The 19,521-nt window shown below is 40.0% G+C and overlaps 1 protein-coding gene across 1 annotated transcript in view; it reads right to left on the bottom strand.

Annotated features, from left to right (window-relative positions):
- Positions 1-19,521, bottom strand: part of marchf5 (membrane-associated ring finger (C3HC4) 5) — a 171,590-nt gene that overhangs the window by 21,590 nt on the left and 130,479 nt on the right. The window contains exons 3-4 of the mRNA XM_070876813.1: positions 10,745-10,875; positions 9,423-9,606 (exon numbers count right to left, since the gene is read on the bottom strand). Of these exons, the coding sequence (XP_070732914.1) occupies positions 9,423-9,606; positions 10,745-10,875 (315 nt within the window). The remainder of the gene's footprint in view (positions 1-9,422; positions 9,607-10,744; positions 10,876-19,521) is intronic.

The following is a 19,521-nucleotide window of genomic DNA, read 5'->3' as shown; positions in this document are numbered from 1 at the left end:
TCAGAAACTTAACTGGACTAGCCACATAAATACTGTGGTTACAAGAGCAGGTCAGAGGTTGGGTATTCTGTGGCAAGTGTCTCACCTCAACTCCCCAAAGTCTTTCCCCTGTCTACAAGGCACAAATCAGGAATACTCTCCACTTGCCTGGATGAGTGCAGCTCCAACAACACTCAAGAAGCTCAACACCATCCAGGACAAAGCAGCCCGCTTGATTGGCACCCCATCCAGCACCTTCAACATTCACTCCCTCCACCACCGGCGTACCGTGGCTGCAGTGTGTACCATCTACAAGATGCACTGCAGGAACTCACTAAGGCTTCTTCGGCAGCATCTCCCAAACCTGCGACCTCTACCGCCCAGAAGGACAAGAGCAGTAGGTGCATGGGAACACCAACACCTCCATGTTCCCCTCCAAGTCACACATCATACTGACTTGGAAATATATCACTGTTCCTTCATCGTCGCTGGGTCAAAATCCTGGAACTCCTTCCCTAACAGCACTGTAGGAGTACCTTCACCACATGGACTGCAGTGGTTCAAGGCAGTGGCTCACCATCATCTTCTCAAGGGCAATTATGGATGGGCAATAAATGCTGGCCTTGCCAGTGAAGCTCGCATCCCATGAACGAATTTTTAAAAATTGCATATAAATCCTCATCACAATACTGAAAACTTATATTTTATTGTAGCTCACACTGAAGTTTCCTCTTTGTCAAAGAGAACAAGCCCAATCACCTTAAATATTCCCCTTAAGTTAGATGAAAGAGATTTGGCATCATCTTTCTTACCCTACAATACATTCTCTCATAATATAATTTCCAATTGAGTGGTGATCAATACAGTACACAGTACTCCAGCTACTCTTATCTTCATGATACAGAAATGGTACTACTCTGTCAAAGAAGCTAGAGTATTAACCATCTACGTTTTAAGAGCATCATATTGGATATGCCATCACAGCTGCAGTAATGACCTGGCCTCTAATGGAGTATTCAATGAACTGTTGGAACTGGGTACACAACATTCTCAGAAAATACAAATAATCAGTCATGAGAAATATCCATTTATTTTTGTTGCAACATCAGCAGAGAGATCTTCAAGGGAAGCATTCCTGTTGGAATTTGGTTTCTTGACTTCAGTAAAGACCTGGTGCTGTTGCCAAAATGGAAATGACTTCCTTTGATGATGACACCACCAACTACAGAATGGTTTAACTCCCATCTGAAAGACGGTGGGATATCTGTAATTATCACATTAGGTCAATGCAGGCAGATATAGACAGAATTGTACAATGGACAAACAAAAGGAATTATCTTTGCATGGAGGATAAACTGTCAAAAAAGATTCAACCATCAAAATAAATCACCTTTGTAAGGCTTTGTAATCACTTGCAATCTATGTTGGGCTTTAAAATAGTGATGATGGTAGAAAAAAAATAAATGATATCGTAGTAAAAGATCCTCTAGGAATGAGTGACCATTATATGGTTGAATTTCAAATTCAGTTGGAGGGTGAGAAAGTTGGTTATCAAACCAGGGTTCTAAGCTTAAATAAAGAAGACTACAAAGGTATGAGGGCAGAGTTGGCTAAAGTGGACTGGGAAAATAGACTAAAGAATGGGATGGTTGATGAGCAGTGGCAGATATTTAAGGAGATATTTCATAACTCGCAACAAAAATATATCCCAATGAGAAGGAAAGACTGTAAGAGAAGGGATAACCATCCGTGGCTAACTAAGGAAATAAGGGAGGGTATCAAATTGAAAACAAAGGCATACAATGCTGGCCAAGACTAGTGGGAGGCCAGAGGATTGGGAATTTTTTTTAAAAGGCCAGCAGAGAACGACTAAAAAAATTAAGAGAGGGAAGATAAATTATGAAAGTAAACTAGCACGAAATATAAAAACAGACAGTAAGAGTTTCTACAGGTACATGAAAATGAAAATAGTAGCTAAAGTAAATGTTGGTCCCCTGGAGGATGAGACTGGGGAATTAATAATGAAGTACAGGGAAATGGCAGAGACGTTGAACAAATATTTTGTATCGGCCTTCACGGTAGAAGATGCTAAAGACATCCCAATAGTGGATAATCAAGGAGCTATAGGTAGGGAGGAACTTAATACAATCACTAATGAAGTAGTACAAGGTAAAATAATGGGACTAAAGGCGGACAAGTCCACTGGACCTGATGGCTTACATCCTAGGGTCTTGAGAAGTGGCTGCAGACATAGTGGATGCATTGGTTGTAATCTATCAAAATTTCCTGGATTCTGGGGCGGTCCCAGCAGATTGGACAACTGCAAATGTAACGCACCCGTTTACAAAAGGAGGCAGACCGAAAGCAGGAAACTACAGGTCAGTTAGCCTAACATCTGTCGTTGGGAAAATGCTGGAGTCCATTATTAAGGAAGCAGTAGCAGGACATTTGGAAAAGCATGATTCAATCAAGCAGAGTCAGCATGGTTTTATGAAAGGAAAATCATGTTTGACAAATTTGCTGGAGTTTTTTGAGGATGTAATGAGCAGGGTGGATAAGGGGGAGCCAGTGGATGTGGTGTATTTGGATTTCCAGAAGGCATTCGATAAGGTGCCACATACGAGGTTAAGATAAAAGCTCACGGGGTTTGGGGTAATATATTAGCATGGATAGAGAATTGGTTAACTAACAGAAAACAGAGAGTCGGGCTAGATGGGTCATTTTCCGGTTGGCAAACAGTGACTAGTGGGGTGTTGTAGGGATCGGTGCTGGGTCCTCAACTATTTACAATCTATATTAATAACTTGGATGAAGGGACCAAGTGTAATGTAGCCAAGTTTGCTGATGATACAAAGATGGCTAGGAAAGCAAATTGTGAGCAGGACACAAAAAATCTGCAATGGGATACAGACCGGCTAAGTGAGTGGGCAAAAATGTGGCAGATGGAGTATAATGTGGGAAAATGTGAGGTTATCCACTTGGGTAGAAATAATAGAAAAGCAAATTATAATTTAAATGGAGAAAAATTACAAAGTAATGTAGTATAGAGACACCTGAAGGTCCTTGTGCATGAAACACAAAAACTTAATATGCAGGTACAGCAAGTAATCAGGAAAGCAAATGGAATGAAGGCCTTTATTGCAAGGGGGATAGAGTATAAAAGCAGAGAAGTCCTGCTACAACTGTATAGGGTATTGGTGAAGCCACATCTAGAGTACTGCGTACAGTTTTGGTCTCTGTATTTAAGAAAGGATATACTTGCATTGGAGGCAGTTCAGAGAAGGTTCAGTAAGTTGATTCCAGAGATGAGGGGGTTGACTTATGAGGATAGGTTGAGGAGGTTGGAGTTCAGAAGAATGAGAGGTGATCTTATTGAAACTTAAGATAATGAGGGGACTCAACAAGGTGGATGCAGAGAGAATATTTCCACTCATAGGGGAAACTAAAACTAGGGGACATAGTCTTAGAGGAAGGGGCCACCCTTTTAAAATGGAGATGAGGAGAAATTTCTTCTCTCAGAAGGTTGTAAATCTATGGAATTCTCTGCCCTAGAGAGCTGTAAGAGGCTGAGATAGACAAGATTTTTGAGCGATAAGGGAGTAAAGAGTTATGGGGAGCGGGCAGGGGGGGTGGAGCTGAGTCCATGATCTTATTGAATGGTGGAGCAGGTTCTAGGGGCCAAATGGCCTACTCCTGCTCCTATTATTTATGTTCTTATGAAAAGTTGGCAGAAAAACAGGATTACTCAACAAAATTCATCCTCCAGTGTGCATCTTGCTGCAATGGCAACTCCTGAAATACCTCTTCTCTGCTCTTTTCAAGGCAGATGATGTCTTGGTAAGAGTCCAAAAATAGAAAATCATGTACTCTCTTCAAGTAGGCTACCCAGACCCTTGTTAATGTGGACTCCCTTCCTAGATTTGGCAAGAACAAATGAAAGGATGACTAGAATAGGCCACAAGAAACAATAAATTTGATACCCAAGACACCAGATAAAACCAAAAATCAATAAAGGAGCTAGGACAGCAGAAAAAACAGTAAAATCGAAATTGGCAAAGGGAAGATGCAACAAATAAGGTGATCACACAGACAAGAAGTAGAATAGTTATCCCTATCCTGAAAAAAGAAAAATATAGCCAAATAAGAGCTATTAGAGGAGTGACAAAGAAAACCAATTTTCCACCTGGATTTAGTAAAGTCAAAACCATGTATACAACTGTGGACTAGAGAATACAACATTACGAATGGAGCACCAACAGAAGAATTGATTTCTTGTGCTTAGGCCAATCCTCCATTACTGCAATGGCAGTTCTTGAAACACCTCTTCTCTGATCTTGAGCCAGCAATGTAACAGTTACTGTCGTTACATCACAAATTCTGTCAATCTCTTTCCTGTGCAACTCTTTCCAAATAATGCAATTGCTTTGAAACTCTGTCCATGGCATGCACAGCATTAACTATTGCTTGATGAACTAGAGTAGTTGAAATATAATGGGCCGTAATTTGCGGCCTCTAAGGCTGTTTATGAGGTGCATACGCGTCCGTAGGGGCTGCGAAAGTTCCGGGTTTTCGCGCGAAGTCCATGCAAGAAAACCCAGAACTTGCAATTGGTTAAAAATTTTGTTGACACATCCAACGCGTCCCCGAAAAAAGGGCATTTGCGGGCGGAGAGTTGGGCCAACTTCTGCCAAGCGAATGCCCATGTAATTCTTACGCCTGGTAAAACACAACAACATAAGAAACAGGAGCAGGAGTAGGTCATTTGGCCCCTCGAGCCAGCTCCGCCATTCAATAAGATCATGACTGATCTGATCTTGGCCTCAACTCCACTTTCATGCACTATCCCCATATCCCTTAATATTCAAAAATCTATCGGTCTCTGTCTTGAATATACTCAATGACTGAGCCTCCTCAGCTATCTGGGGTGGAGAATGTCAAGGATTCACCACCCTCAGTGAAGAAATTTCTCATCTCAGTCCTAAATGGCCGACCCCTTAACCCCTTATTGTGAGACTGTGATCCCTGGTACTAGACTCCCCAGCCACAGGAAACATCCTCCCTGCATTTACTCTGTCAAGCCATGTAAGAATTTTGTATGATTCAATGAGTACACCTCTCATTCTTCTAACTCTAGAGAATATAGGGCTAGTCTACTCAATATCTCCTCATAGGACAATCCCCCTCCCGCCCCATCCCAGGAATCAGTCTGGTGAACCTTTGTTCTGCTCCCTCTATGGCAAGTATATCCTTCCTTCGGTAAGGAGACCAAATCTGTACACAATACTCCACGTGTGGTCTCACCAGTTCCTTAAATAATTTCAGTAAGATGTCCTTACTCTTCTACTCAAATCCTCTTATAAGAAAGGCCAACATACCATTTGCTTTCCTAATTGCTTGCTGTACCTTCATGTTAACTTTCAGCGATTTGTGTACAAGGACACCCAGGTCCCTCTGAGGCCCAAGCACTGATCCTTGTGGTAACCCACTAGTTACAGCCTGCCAACCCGAAAATGACCCATTTATTCCTGCTCTTTGTTTTCTGTCCGTTGATTAATCCTCATCATGGGCCGCCCCGACTGGTGTGAGAATACCACCGCTGATCGGGGCTATAAATAGAGCTGGAGCGCCAGGCCCTGGAACATCGTGGTTGAGGTGTGGCAAATGGGGGTACGGGGCCCAGAAGATCCGAGGGCCCAGGGGCAGCACGGACCTGCCCACATTGCGATATGTGTGCGCACTAGGTCCGTGCAGCATAGCACGTCTCCAGTCGTCCTGGTTAATCCTTGCCACTGGATAAAGGCCTAGCTCTGTCGAGCCTGTGTGGTGGCTGATGTGCAACGGTCATCACACGTTAAAAAAAAAAATCCACGCACAGGCATCTTCCACCCCCTCAACTGGAGTTCAAGACTGAAACATCGGGTCCTTCATTGAAACATCTGTGAACTCTTGTGGAAACAAGTCGTCCTCATTCGAGGGACCCGCTATGATGAATCCTCAATCCATGCTGGTATATTACTCCCAATCCCATGAGCCCTAATTTAGTTTAATAACCTCTTGTGTGGCACCTTTTCGAATGCCTTCTGAAAATCCAAATACACCACCTCCGCTGGTTCCTCCTTATCTATTCTAGTTACAACTTCAAAAAATTCAACAGATTTGTCAAACATGATTTCCCCTTCATAAATCCGTCTTGACTTTGCCCAATCCTATTATTATTTTCTAAGTGACCTGTTACCAGGTCCTTAATAATAGATTCTAGCATTTTCCCTACTAATGACTAACTGGTCTGTAGTTCCCAGTTTTCTCTCTCCCTCCTTTCTTAAATAGTGGGGTTATATCTGTGGGAATCATTCTAGAATCTATGGAATTTTGGAAGATGACAACCAATACTGTAGCCACCTCTTTTAAAACCCGAGGATGTAGCCCATCAAGTCCAGGGATTTATCAACTTTCAGTCATAGTACTAGTTTATGCAGTACTTTTCTTTTTACCAGTACTAATTTCTTTCAGTCCCTCATTCTCGCTAGACCCTTGATTCTCCACTATTTCCGGGAGGTTTTTTGCGTCTTCTGTGAAGACAGACACAAAATATTTGTTTAATTTCTCTGTCATTTCCTATTCCTCATTATAATTTCTCCTGTCTCAGCCTTTAAGGGTCTCGTGTTCACTTTTGCTATCGAAGTTTTTAATAGTCTGTTTTTATGTCTCTCATTAGTTTATTCTCATATTCTATTTTCCCTTTATTGATCAATTTCTTGGTCCACCTTTGCTGAATTCTAAAATCCTCCCAATCCTCAGGCTTACTGCTCTTTTTGGCAACATTGTAAGCCTCTTCCTTCAATCTAATACCATCTTTAATGGTTGAACCATTTTTCCTGTGGTGTTTTTATTCCTTAAAGGAATGATTCATTGCAAATTATCAATTATTTCTTTAAATGTTTGCCATTGCTTTTCTACTTCTTTTAATCTAGTTATCCAACCTACCTTAGCCAATTCGCCTCTCATACCTACGTAGTTTGCTTTGTTCAGGTTTAGGACCATAGTTTCAGATTTAACTAAATCACTCTCAAACTCAACATAAAATTCTATCATATTATGATCAGTGCACTCCAGAGGCTCCTTTGCTACAAGGTTATTAATTAACATTGTCTCATTGCACAGCACTAGATCTAAAATAGCCAATTCCCTTGTAGATTCCTTGACATACTGATCCAGAAAACTATCTGGAATGCATTCCATGAACTCTTCCTCTGCACTATTTCTGCAAATTTGGTTTGCCCAGTCTACATGAAAGTTAAAGTCCCCCATGATTACTGTATTACCCTTGTGAAATGCATCTCTAATTTCCTGATTTATACTCTGCCCGACACTACAGTCACTGTTAGGGGGCCTATAGACTACTCCCACTAGTTTTTTTTTGCCCCTTGGTGTTTCTTTACTCCACCCAAACTGATTCTACATTTTGTTTTTCCGAGCCAATATCCTTTCTCTTTACTGTCTTTATTCCCCCCTCCTTTTCCATTCTGCCTGTGTCTTCTCAAAGTCAAACATCATGGACTATTTAGTTCCCAATCTTGGTCACTCTGCAACCACATTTCTATAATAGCTATTAAATCAAACCCATTTATTGCTATCTGCACTATTAATTCATCTATTTTGTTGCGAATGCTTCGTGCATTCAGATATAGTACCTTTAGCTTTTTTCTATTTTTCCCTCATGTCACTTTAGTCACTAATGCCCTATTACCTTTATTAATCTTTCTCTCCCTTCTTGACCCACTCTGCTTATCTTTACCCAGATCACTACACTGCTCTGCGGTCTTGACATTTCTCTCACTGCTTTTGAATTTACCCTTTCCTGAATCCTCCGCCCTCCCGCACCCCCCCCTCCCTCCACTTCATTAATTTAAAGCCTTATCAAACCCATTTATTGCTATCTGCACTATTAATTCATCTATTTTGTTGCAAATGCTTCGTGCATTCAGATATAGTACCTTTAGCTTTTTTCTATTTTTCCCTCATAACTACTGCCCTAGTTATTTGATTTTCCAGGACACTGGTCCCAGCCCGGTTTAAATGGAGCGCGTCCCCACGGAACAGCTTTTTCTTTCCCCAGTACTGGTGTCAATGCCCCATGAATTGAAAACCCTGCCTCCCACACCACTCTTTGAGCCACACATTTAACATTCTAAATGGTTTGTCTGCGAACCTGGTGGTCCAGGAGGCATGGAGATTCGCAGGTGTAAGGCCTGTTTTTACCAGCGTAAGAGTTTAAAATAAAAAAAAATCATTTATACATTTAAAAACCCTATGCAATAAGGCAAGTATATTTTTAGCTCCATTAAAACATGGAAATTTATTTTTCAAAAAAACACATTTTAATTTTAAATATTTAATTAAATGCCATTTTAAGTAATTAAAAATATGTAAAGGCTTTAAAAAAAATTATTTGAAATGTAGATGTAATTTTTGGGGTATTTCCATTCATACTTTTGAGGGTTCCGTATATATGGAATCCACATAAACATGCATGGGGATCCCCTTCTTTCATTCGTTGGGCTGGCCTAGGTGATCCCAGGGGTGCTTGCAAAGTGCACGCACCCCCGGGATATGTGGGTCTCTACCCGCGTGTAGCGGAGAGGCCCAGGACCACGAATCTCTGCATCTCCCAGACCACCAGGTACGCAGGCATTTTATATGCGGATCAGAGGCAATTCCTTGCGAGAAGCCTCCGACCATAAATTCAGGGCCATTGTGTTATGAGAAACTTGTGAATTGACCATTGGTTACCCAGTAGACTTTCTCCAAACCTTCGCGTGGACCAAGCAACCACCAGGATTAATGTCACAAGACATGTCTTCTTTAGGGTTTGACTGCAGCAATACCTTGTTGATGTACATAATGAAACACCTGTGTTCTCAGCCACAATAATCATATTTAATATAACCTTCAAATTACTAAACAAAATGCTTTGATTTAAAAAACGTGAATGCCAATTCCTTTTTACTGCACTATTCAGATTAGGGATCAGTCACATTTCTATATTTGGCATGCCTTAATTTCCAGCCGCCAAAAAAGAATAAATTAAGCACGTTTTTAAAAAAATGAAAATTTACATATATATTTGCACATATACATGAAGTATATGAAGACAACCTGGAGTACTTTGTATTCTGGTCAAATTTCCATTAATTTTGTCGCTGGTCTCTTGGATGTTATCACATTATCTGTACAAATGAAGTTATGGGAGGAAAAGGACTACAGGCTTAATACTTGTATTCACGACAAACTGGCAATCCACGTCAACGATATTTCTTAGTAAGCTTTGATAAGCAGGGATGCTTTTTTTAATTAAAAAGAGATGTGTAAATTATTCTTCTTTAGGTATCTGCAAAGCTTAATCACAGTACCTGAAAATACACTGCTAGATGTTTTTGGATTACCTGGAAATATACTGTTTAAAATCTGCAACTTATTGGAGTATTTTCGCCACAGTCTTAGCACATAGTCCTCCCAACGAATCATCTTGCCCAAAATAAGCATAACTGGAATGGTTGGAAGCCCAATCAAAAGGAACAGTGGGTCAGCTCGCTCCATGACATCTAGGCCTTCTTTATGTCCTACAACCTTAAAGTAAAAATCCACATTTATAGTGATTTGGCCAATAATTACAAACACTGGGATCAGACAGTTGGCAGATAATGAAAATCAACATTGGTTTAATGTTTAGTTATTAATCATATTTTACAACTTTTCATTTCAGAATGTTCTAATTTCACTAAATCAAATAAGGTGATCTCAGGGCTGGAATTTGGTCAGCATTTCCGCCAGGATTCTCGGCGGTATTCCTATTTTAGGGTTGAAAAGCACCTGGTGCGAGTTTCATCAAAGCGTTCTGACGGCGGTTTTGAAATACCGCTGGGGACCAGACCGCCGGCGTGCAACACTCAAAAAACCACTTCCGCCGAGTTTAGTGGTCGCGGTGTTCCATAGTTGATGAAAAAAAACACCGCCCAGGAGAAACCAGCTGGAGCAGCGACGGTCGAAATGAAACCCTGCAAATAAAGGTAAGTGAAAGTTTTTTAAAAACATTCTTTTGCAGCGATTCACTGAAAAAAGATCCTTGTGAATGTTTTCCGATTTTTTTATTTTTTGAAAAATATTTTTTGTGTTTTCTCCCCTCCCTAGATCCAACTCGCAGCCTTGGACTAAATACCGCTCAATTTAACCAGGATCGCGTTTTCGACTGAGAATCCACGTGGAACACCGGTTTTTCCTGCCGGGCAGAATTTTTTCCATTTTTTGATCAATTTTCCGCCGGCCTTAATTGAATAATCTTAGCGTTTTTGATCAAATTCCAGCCCATAGTGTTTTACTTCTACAATGTAAAACATTTGGGAGAAAAAAACATCAAGGAGTAAGAAAGGACAGGTGGTGTGTGCAAATGAATTACAGGTAAGCTAACCGTGGTCCTTATTCAAGTGCAGGTAGTTGTAGAGAACTTCTGAAAAACAAGTTACAATCTACCATACACACAAAGTTTAGTTCACCATCAAAACCATTTGTCTATTCTGTGCCACAAGAATATTAACACATTTGAAAATAGTACAAGGTGAAACAATTGACAGACAGTAATTGCACCCTTATTTTGTCTAGATTTCAAATTGCATGCAGTACATTTACAAAAGCATACCCACCAACAAACAAGACAAAAAACAATTATCCAATGTGCTTTCTCAGTTATGCACAAGTTACTGTACATTACCTGCATAACAGTCACAGCTCCATAGGTGACAGCTGTCCAGTAGATAGAACCCACCATGATTCCAGCTGCAGCAAATGGGCATGCTTTAGAGATGAGGCGGTCTGCAAGATCCAATACATAAACAACTGGACCTAAAACAAGGTGAAAAATATAACTGAGAATGTACACCAGAATGTTTTAAAGAAAAACTAATAGATGAACGATTGTAAATCAAATGTTTACAACAGGAAAATTAAGAATTTGCAATGGTGTTACTTTATATCATATGGTACCTATTCTGGCCAAATTACAAGGCAGTTGTTTTTGGTTTAATTAATAATTTTAGTCCAAGAGTTAATATCACAGTTGCTGATAGGTAATAAATATTGAACAGACTTGTAGAACATTTACACTGCAATCAAAGATGATTTAAAAGAATAGGTTAAAAATGTAACCCAGTAAACATTACATTTCATTACTGTTCCCTCATCAAATATCCCCTTCTTTTGGGATATTTCACTTCCGACAGCCATTTGTAAAGGGCTAGGGTTAAAAGTACACCATGAGCACTTTTCCACAACATTGATGACAGGAGGTATGCTACAAAATAAGCAAAATATCAGCCCAATTCCTCTCCCCATCTCATGAAAGTGACATTTCTGACTGGGTTGTCTAGATTTTCGTTGGCACGAAAGTAAACATCATAATTCAAGCCATGATCCCATCTCACGTGATGTTCCCTACGCTTTTCAGGCTATGTTTGCGTTATTTGGGCCTATTCTAAGCAAAGGACAATGATCTGGGTTCAAGTAGGCCACCAATGAGATTCCTTGGTGTTGAAATTTACAATACAATCCTGCATTTCTCTCTCTGAAATGACATGTTGACAAACCTATTTACACCCAAAAGTTAAGTCAGAACCACAGAAGTTGGCAGCACAGGAGACCAATTAGCTCATGGAGTCTGTACTGGATTTTTGTTAGAGCAGTCTTAAACTAATCCCACTGTTCTGCTCTCTCCCCATACTCCTATCTCTTCTTCTGCTTCAAAAGCTTATCTGTTGTCCCCTTAAGAAATGCAATAATCGATGCCTCAACTACTCCATGCTCCAACAACATTGGGTAAAGAGATTTCTCCTAACTCCTCTCCTCACTGAGGATTTGAAATTGATCCACTGTATTCTCTATGGCTTTCTCTAATGGGACATTTAAAACTGTACATAGTACTGTAACTGTGGCTTCAGTATTATCATTTACAAATTTAGCACTCCTTTGTTCTTGTGCCCCTACTTACAAAAACCCAAAATGTTATTGGCCTTTTTATGGCTTTATCTGCCTGCATTTTCAAAATCATGGAATTATGTATTTACACCCTTTCTAGCTCGTTCTGTTCTTCGATGTCCTTTAGTGTATTTCAGTTTGAGTTTTCACTGCCTTTCCTTGTTTTTGCTCATGCATTACCTCATCTGCCATCTGTGTTCCCATTCTGCTAACCCTTCTTAATGAGATGTTAAACTGTGGATACCTGCCTCTTTAGGTTGACATAAAAAAATACATATGACACTATGTGAAGAAAAGCTCAGAGTTCTGGTGGTGTCCGAGCCAACATTCATCCATCAAACAACACCAACGAAACATATTAAATGGTTATGTATCTCAATGCTGTTTGCAACCTTGCTGTGCATAAACTGCCGGCCGCATTTGCCTCGATAACAGTGACTACACCAGAAAGTAATTAATTGACTGTGAAGCACTTTGGGATGTCCTGGAGAGTGTGAGTCACTTTAGAAATGCACATTCTTTCTTTCCTTCCCAAAGACTATGTTTGCCAAACCCTCCAATTTTGTGCCATCACCTGCAGATTCCCTTCCAAGTTGCACACCATCCTGACTTGGAAATATATCACCGTCCCTTCATCGTCGCTGGGTTAAAATCCTGGAACTATCTCCGTAAGAGCACTGTGGGCGCACCTTCACCACACGGACTGCAGTGATTCAAAGTGGCGGCTCACCATCACCTTCTTGAGGGCAATTAGGGATGGACAATAAATGCTGGTCTTGCCATCGATGCTCACATTCCAGGAAGAAATTTAAAAAAAAAAGAAAATTTGATAGTTCTCCCTGAGGGTGATTGACCTGTGGAATAAGATTCCAGAGACTAATTCCTTACAATCCTTCATGAAGGTGCTACATGGATTCCTGCAAAATGTGATCATCACATATGAAAGGAAAGAGTAAATTATTTCTAGATAACAATAGTGGATCTGGAGCCTCCCGAGCATCTACAACGGGTCAGTGAGGAATTTTTGTCAAGACAATCCCAGAATTGGCTGCTGGCCGTCTTGTTTTTGTCTCTGAGTGTGCATTGGGATGGGGAGGAGGGGGTAGAAGAATTGGATAGTTGATGCATGGGACGAAATCAAATAAGGAATAGAGGTGAGAAATATGGGCCCAAAAGCTTTTTCTCATCCTGGATACATAAACTTTTGATCTCAAAAGGCCTTTCCCCCACTCACTTGAGCCGAAGTGGGCCTAACACTAATCCCTGAGGTACATCACTTCCAACTCTTCAATATATGCAAAACACATTAACCGCTATCTCATGTTTCCTATTCATCAACTGACTTTCTATCTATGCGGCTCCATTCCCTCTTACAACATTTTTATATCAAGACACCTTATCGAATGCATTCTGAAAATCCAGAAAATACACACTGCACCGACTGCATTCTCACCATTTCTAGTCAGTCAGTTCTTCAAAAGACTCTGGTAAATTTATCAAACATGATTTGCCTTTAACAAATCAACGCTGACTACATTAAATAAGAGTCTTTTAAAAAAAAAATGGTTAAGTCGTCTGTTGCCAACTATTTCTGAGAAGACCAAGTTAATACCTGTATCGCCGTTGAAAAATATTGACCATATTTTTCCTGCCAACTGCCTCTATATTAAAGGTAGCAAATTTAGGAGATAAGTGACAATAATACAGTGTCCTTTAATCTCTGGAACCAGAATTTGAATCCAGCTTAGACTGATGAGAGGAAGTGTCGGCAACCTCAATTAAGTTGTTAACAAGTGTGACCATAGATCCATAAGATAAAACTGTCCATAATTCAGCATTTTCAACCAAAGGATTGCTTCCAGTCCAAAGCTATAAAATCCAGGAGCCTTCTCTGTGCCAGAGTTTACCCCTACAAATACATCACCAAAGAGATGCAGTCAGAGTCAGTCCTCTGAAATATGACGAAAGCAGCATAGGATTTGCTAGGGTTTAAGCCAGACCTTCAGGTTGTGTCAAAAGGCAAGAGCTGCTAAATTTCAATATTTCACATTAATCCAAAAAATAAGCACCGAGTAATCAGCTTCATAGACTATTCCCCATCTGTAGAGTATATAGAAATTTGCGGTCAGCGGCGAAGATCCCGCGATCACTGTGGCGAGAATTTCAGCTTTTTCAACATGTAGTTGGAATCAGTGCAGTGGGAATTCCATTGCGCGATCTGCTGTGACATCAACAAGTTGTCTAAGCAACCAATCACAATGTAGAATTCTCACAGACCGGGAACCGGGAAGTGAAAAGCTCCTTTTATTCTGACTTTAATAAAATGTTAGAGACAGCAAAACAAAGATTGCGGCTCTCACATGGGGAAAAAGTAAACCTGAAATAATAAACTTTAAAAAATATATATATTTTTTGTAATTTTTGTAAAAATTAAAAAATTTGACACTCCACAAAATTTAAATTAGCTTTACGGGCCATAATGTTTATTTAGCAGTCAATATGCTGTTAAAATCCCAGTTATTCCTAATCCCACAAGGTCTAACTTTTAAAGGGGGTATTTAACAGCAATATTACCAAGGAAAAGCCTAAGTTTTTGTCAGTTTTACTGATTACTCCGATTACAATAATTGCCGGCAATGGGCAGGGGTGCAACAGCACAGCCAGTGTTGGGGCAGTGAATGACGGACCACAACTTTATAATTTCTGCGCATGCGCTAAATCCTGAAGTTGCAGTCGGTTTCAAAAGGGTAATAAAAGCAAACACTGTTTGCTTGCTGTTATTACCCGTTGCAATTCTGGGCCAATAAACGTTTAAAATCGTTAATCAATAAAGGGCATCAAGACAGTTCCAATAGCTACAATGTTCAAGCAACAGACTCTCAGCTGGGTAACTCCAAATATCAGTCTAGACTAAAATTGGCACTCATTTCCCTTGCAGTTGTTCACGAGAACTAGAATGAGAGGAATCTTTTTCTTTGTCATTCCAGCATACCTCATTAAATGGCTCATGAAGGAGCTACACCAACAGAATCCATCAGTAGGTTGACCTGGCCCACCCGGATAATTAAAAAAAGCATTGAGGTGGGAGGAAAAGAATGCAGAATATATATATTTATTTTTAAAGTTAACTTCAAACAATGACTGCACCATAATCTTCCATCACGAATTTGCCAATTATTTTGCTATTCCGAGCAGAGGCTTGGGTCTTCAGTGCCAAATTCAGAACTTTGTGAGGCAGTTTCTATTCCAAGATTCAGTGCCAAGATGACTAAGCTGATTTACACTGGTCTAAAACTGATCAGCAACATGAACAATATTGTCTGCAAGTCATATGAAGCAGCTATTTAACAGATCGACAATAAGACCCAGCATGGTTGAGAAATACTGAAGCTACTACAAAAAAACCCTTTTCTTGTCAGGCCTTTTGAGCATTTAAATGAATCAGGTTACAGCAAACTTAACGTGTCCATCAAAACCAAGGTAGATGAGCACTATGCCCCGTCCTTTATGACACCTAACCTCTCTCTACAACTGCATGATGATACAAATGTAGGATCTAGAGAATCACTTCATAGGATGGAACTGGGGGGAAAGACTAACAAGCACCATGCACAGACAGGATTCCAAGGCCACTTTAGTAACATGACTGTTCCGTCAACAGTACTGTCAAGATCCAGGCGCTGCAGGTCCATTTGAGCAAGACATAAACACCATTGTGGGAGTACCATTAACACAAAGACTGCAGCTATTCAAGGAGAAGGCAACTTGGATGGGCAATAAATGAGACTTTGCCAGCATGGCCTACATCCTGAAAGCAAATATAAAAACACAGCTGTACAGCTACACAAACTTAGACAAAAACCTGAAGCAAAGCAGTAACACAAGGTCACAACTTTTGCAAGCAGCTGATAGAAGATGGAGATTGCAATACCTGAGCTAGATCTTAGTAAACTGACCTTTGCTTTCCATGCTTCGCACATTCAATAGTGTTGAATCATTTGCCTAACTTTCAATAACATATGTCACACATAAAATGTCACACTATTCAAAGATAAGGAACATTTTGTACAATAATAAAGTGCCATAGCGAACATACATTTTGTATCGAGACAGCTCTATGGCACAATGTGCTATACAATGGAATGGAAAGTGCCAACACTGAGCTTTTGATCTCAGCAGAGCTATTTAGTTAGAGGCTATTTAAACTATGTTCTTTTCCACAAGAGGGTGAAAAAATCAGAGGGTGAATCAATCTACCCATCTCTTCGCAGCTGGTTATAGTTAGTAGAGAATTGCCAGCAGACAGACTAGCAGTCTTCTGAGCTGTGGAATGACAAACATTATGTAGGTCGAAAGCTCAGAGAATGTTGGATAAATATAAATATTTAAATACGTTGTACTGAAGATTTATTCCCCGAATCAATGATTAAACAGACTAATGTACAAATCAATTACTTTTCATTTTCAAGCACAGTCTACAAATATCCTAAACCAAGCAAACAAGTTTTCAGTAAACTGTTCAGGCACATTAAGTGTTTGACTATGCTTACCTATAATATGCTAGACAAGGTCACATTTCTTGCATTATGCTGTTTCAGCAGTAGTTAATTATTTTTTTTTAAAGCAAATAAACAAGGAACAAGGGGTCAGGTTATGTTGATTGCTTCTGAAGGTTCACTTCCCTAATATCCATTAACTTAGGAACAAGATCATGCCAAAGGCAGGTATTCTTAGTTTGAGCTAAAAAGAATGAGAGAAGAATAGAGCAAGAAGACCCATGACTAAACATGAAATTAATAAAGCTAACAATTCTTGTTCAAGTCCACTGGGTATTGTGCTCTCAAATATGTGTGGCTTTCCATCACAAGGTACGAAGTCAGTAAGAACAGATGTGTGGTTGAACTACAAGTAACTAAATATAACCTTTCTTCATACAAAGGACATTTTGAAATTGCATGGTGCATTAATGCTATTTAATTCCATCCAGCAGGGGTCACAAAGAGCTTGAGAAGCTAATATTGAATCCTTTCTGCTTTTCAATGCTCAGTAAAAAACACAAGTGCACAATTCAAAGAATTCATCCAAATGTGTAGCAACATTGTAAATACATTTTCAAAAAAAATTGTTCAGTAATCCTGGCAAAACTGTAAACATAACCTGAAAGATTAATACAAAAGCAAAATACTGTGGATGCTAAAAAGAACAGATTCTTAACAAGCTCTGAAAGTGGGCGGGGAAGAAAGAACAAAAGGGAAGGTCTGTGATAGGTTGGAAGAAAGGAGAGATTAAAGACAAAAGGGATGATGGCCCAAATTCAAATGGTAATGCCAGGAGTTAGAAAAGTATTAGTCAAGATAGGGTGTGAATGGTGGGATAATAACCAACTGTCATTAGAGACAAGGAGAAAAAAATAAAGTGCTGTTTAAGAATCTGTTCTTTTCGAACACTCTCCAGTTCTGACGAAGGGTCATCGACCCAAAACGTTAACTCTGCTTCCTCTCCACAGATGCTGCCTGACCTGCTGAGATTTCCAGCATTTTCTGTTTTTCTTCCTGAAAGATTAAGTTTGCATTAGAAATACTGAATAAATCTTAATCACATTTATGATGTCACTATACATAACTATCAGATAAACTGTTACCCCTAAATCGATCCCTTGTCACACTGGAGATTGTAAATGTTGAGCAGAGCTTTAGGAATATGGTTATTCATTTGTTGTATTGTCTTTATTTCCATATAAGCAGCAGTCTTATATTACAGTACATTAGATACAGAAGATGACAAAAATGTGTATGTGGACGCCATTTGGTCTACATTAGCTCATCCATGTTGCTTCATCACAGCATCCAACTTCAATGACTGCACGGTTTTAGTCTCCACTACTGTTCCTGGAATCCATCCAAGTGTTAGTCTTTCTTTACAGGAATAAGACTTCTTGACATCAGATTTCATTTCATCAGTTCGAACTGGTGTTCATTGTTCTACTTTCATGGCATACCTTGAAACTCTGGATTTATGTGGTCAATGTCACTTAATATTTTATATACCTTTATAAAAGTCCCTTTGCAATTGATTCGTTTGAAAGATGTAAAACCCAAATTTCTCTATTCCTTTTCATACTTCAAGGTCTGGAAGCAGTACAGAGAAGAGCCATCAGGCTGATTTTTTTTTTTTACGTGTCAGGGATTTGAATATTTTCCTGTATCTCAGCAACCAAATCTAGACATGAAGTACCCAAGATGGGAGCATCCAGTTTCAGCATCAATCCTATGACTTGTATTCTTCCGATTTAGCAACACAATACAGCATTCTATTTGATTTGCTGCAAATTCTAGACTACGTCCAACCTATTTTCTACAGATTGAGTGTGATAATGTGACCACTGTACATACATGCACTAAGGAAAGAACAGGGCAGGGATTCGTTTTGGGCTGCTTCTGTTAAGAGCCGACACTGACATGATGGGCCAAGTGGTCTCCTCAAGTGCTGAAAACTTCTTTGTTCTATAATTCCTTTCAGGTGAAATTGCTGTCATGATACACCAACTACGGATCATTGTGCACGCATTTGATGTCACTACCAGCAGAAACAGGCATGTTAACTGGCCTAGGTGGCAGTCAGGAAGACCCAATAAGAAATGAACATTTTGAGATTTCTAACCTTCACCGACATCACTGATATGGTATTACCACTGCTCTGGCCATTTAGTGTTTAGTCATCGGTTTAGCTGCCTCATCAGGTGCAATTGTCCCTCATTGATCATCCCCATCCCCTCGTTTCATGTCATTTTTCCCAATTTGAACATAAGAACATAAGAATTAGGAACAGGAGTAGGCCATCTAGCCCCTCGAGCCTGCTCCGCCATTTAACAAGAGCATGGCTGATCTGGCCATGGACTCAGCTCCACTTACCCACCCGCTCCCCGTAATCCTTAATTCCCTTATTGGTTAAAAATCTATCTATCTGTGACTTGAATACATTTAATGAGCTAGCCTCAACTGCTTCCTTGGGCAGAGAATTCCACAGTTCACAACCCTCTGGGAGAAGAAATTCTTTCTCAACTTGATTTTAAATTGGTTCTCCCGTATTTTGAGGCTGTGCCCCCTAGTTCTAGTCTCCCCGACCAGTGGAAACAACCTCTCCGCCTCTATCTTGTCTATCCCTTTCATTATTTTAAATGTTTCTATAAGATCACCCCTCATCGTTCTGAACTCCAACGAGTAAAGACCCAGTCTACTCAATCTATCATCATAAGGTAACCCCCTCATCTCCTGAATCAGCCCAGTGAATCGTCTCTGTACCCCCTCCAAAGCTAGTATATCCTTCCTTAAGTAAGGTGACCAAAACTGTACACAGTACTCCAGGTGCGGCTTCACCAATACCCTAGACAGTTGCAGAAGGACCTCCCTGCTTTTGTACTCCATCCCTCTCGCAATGAAGGCCAACATTCCATTCGCTTTCCTGATTACCTGCTTCACCTGCAAACTAACTTTTTGGGATTCGGACCCCAAGGTCCCT

This window comes from Pristiophorus japonicus, chromosome 3, assembly GCF_044704955.1.
Source record: "Pristiophorus japonicus isolate sPriJap1 chromosome 3, sPriJap1.hap1, whole genome shotgun sequence".
Lineage (NCBI taxonomy): Eukaryota > Metazoa > Chordata > Chondrichthyes > Pristiophoridae > Pristiophorus > Pristiophorus japonicus.
Note: the sequence above shows the minus strand (reverse complement) of the source record. Positions and strands in the feature narration are given on the sequence as shown.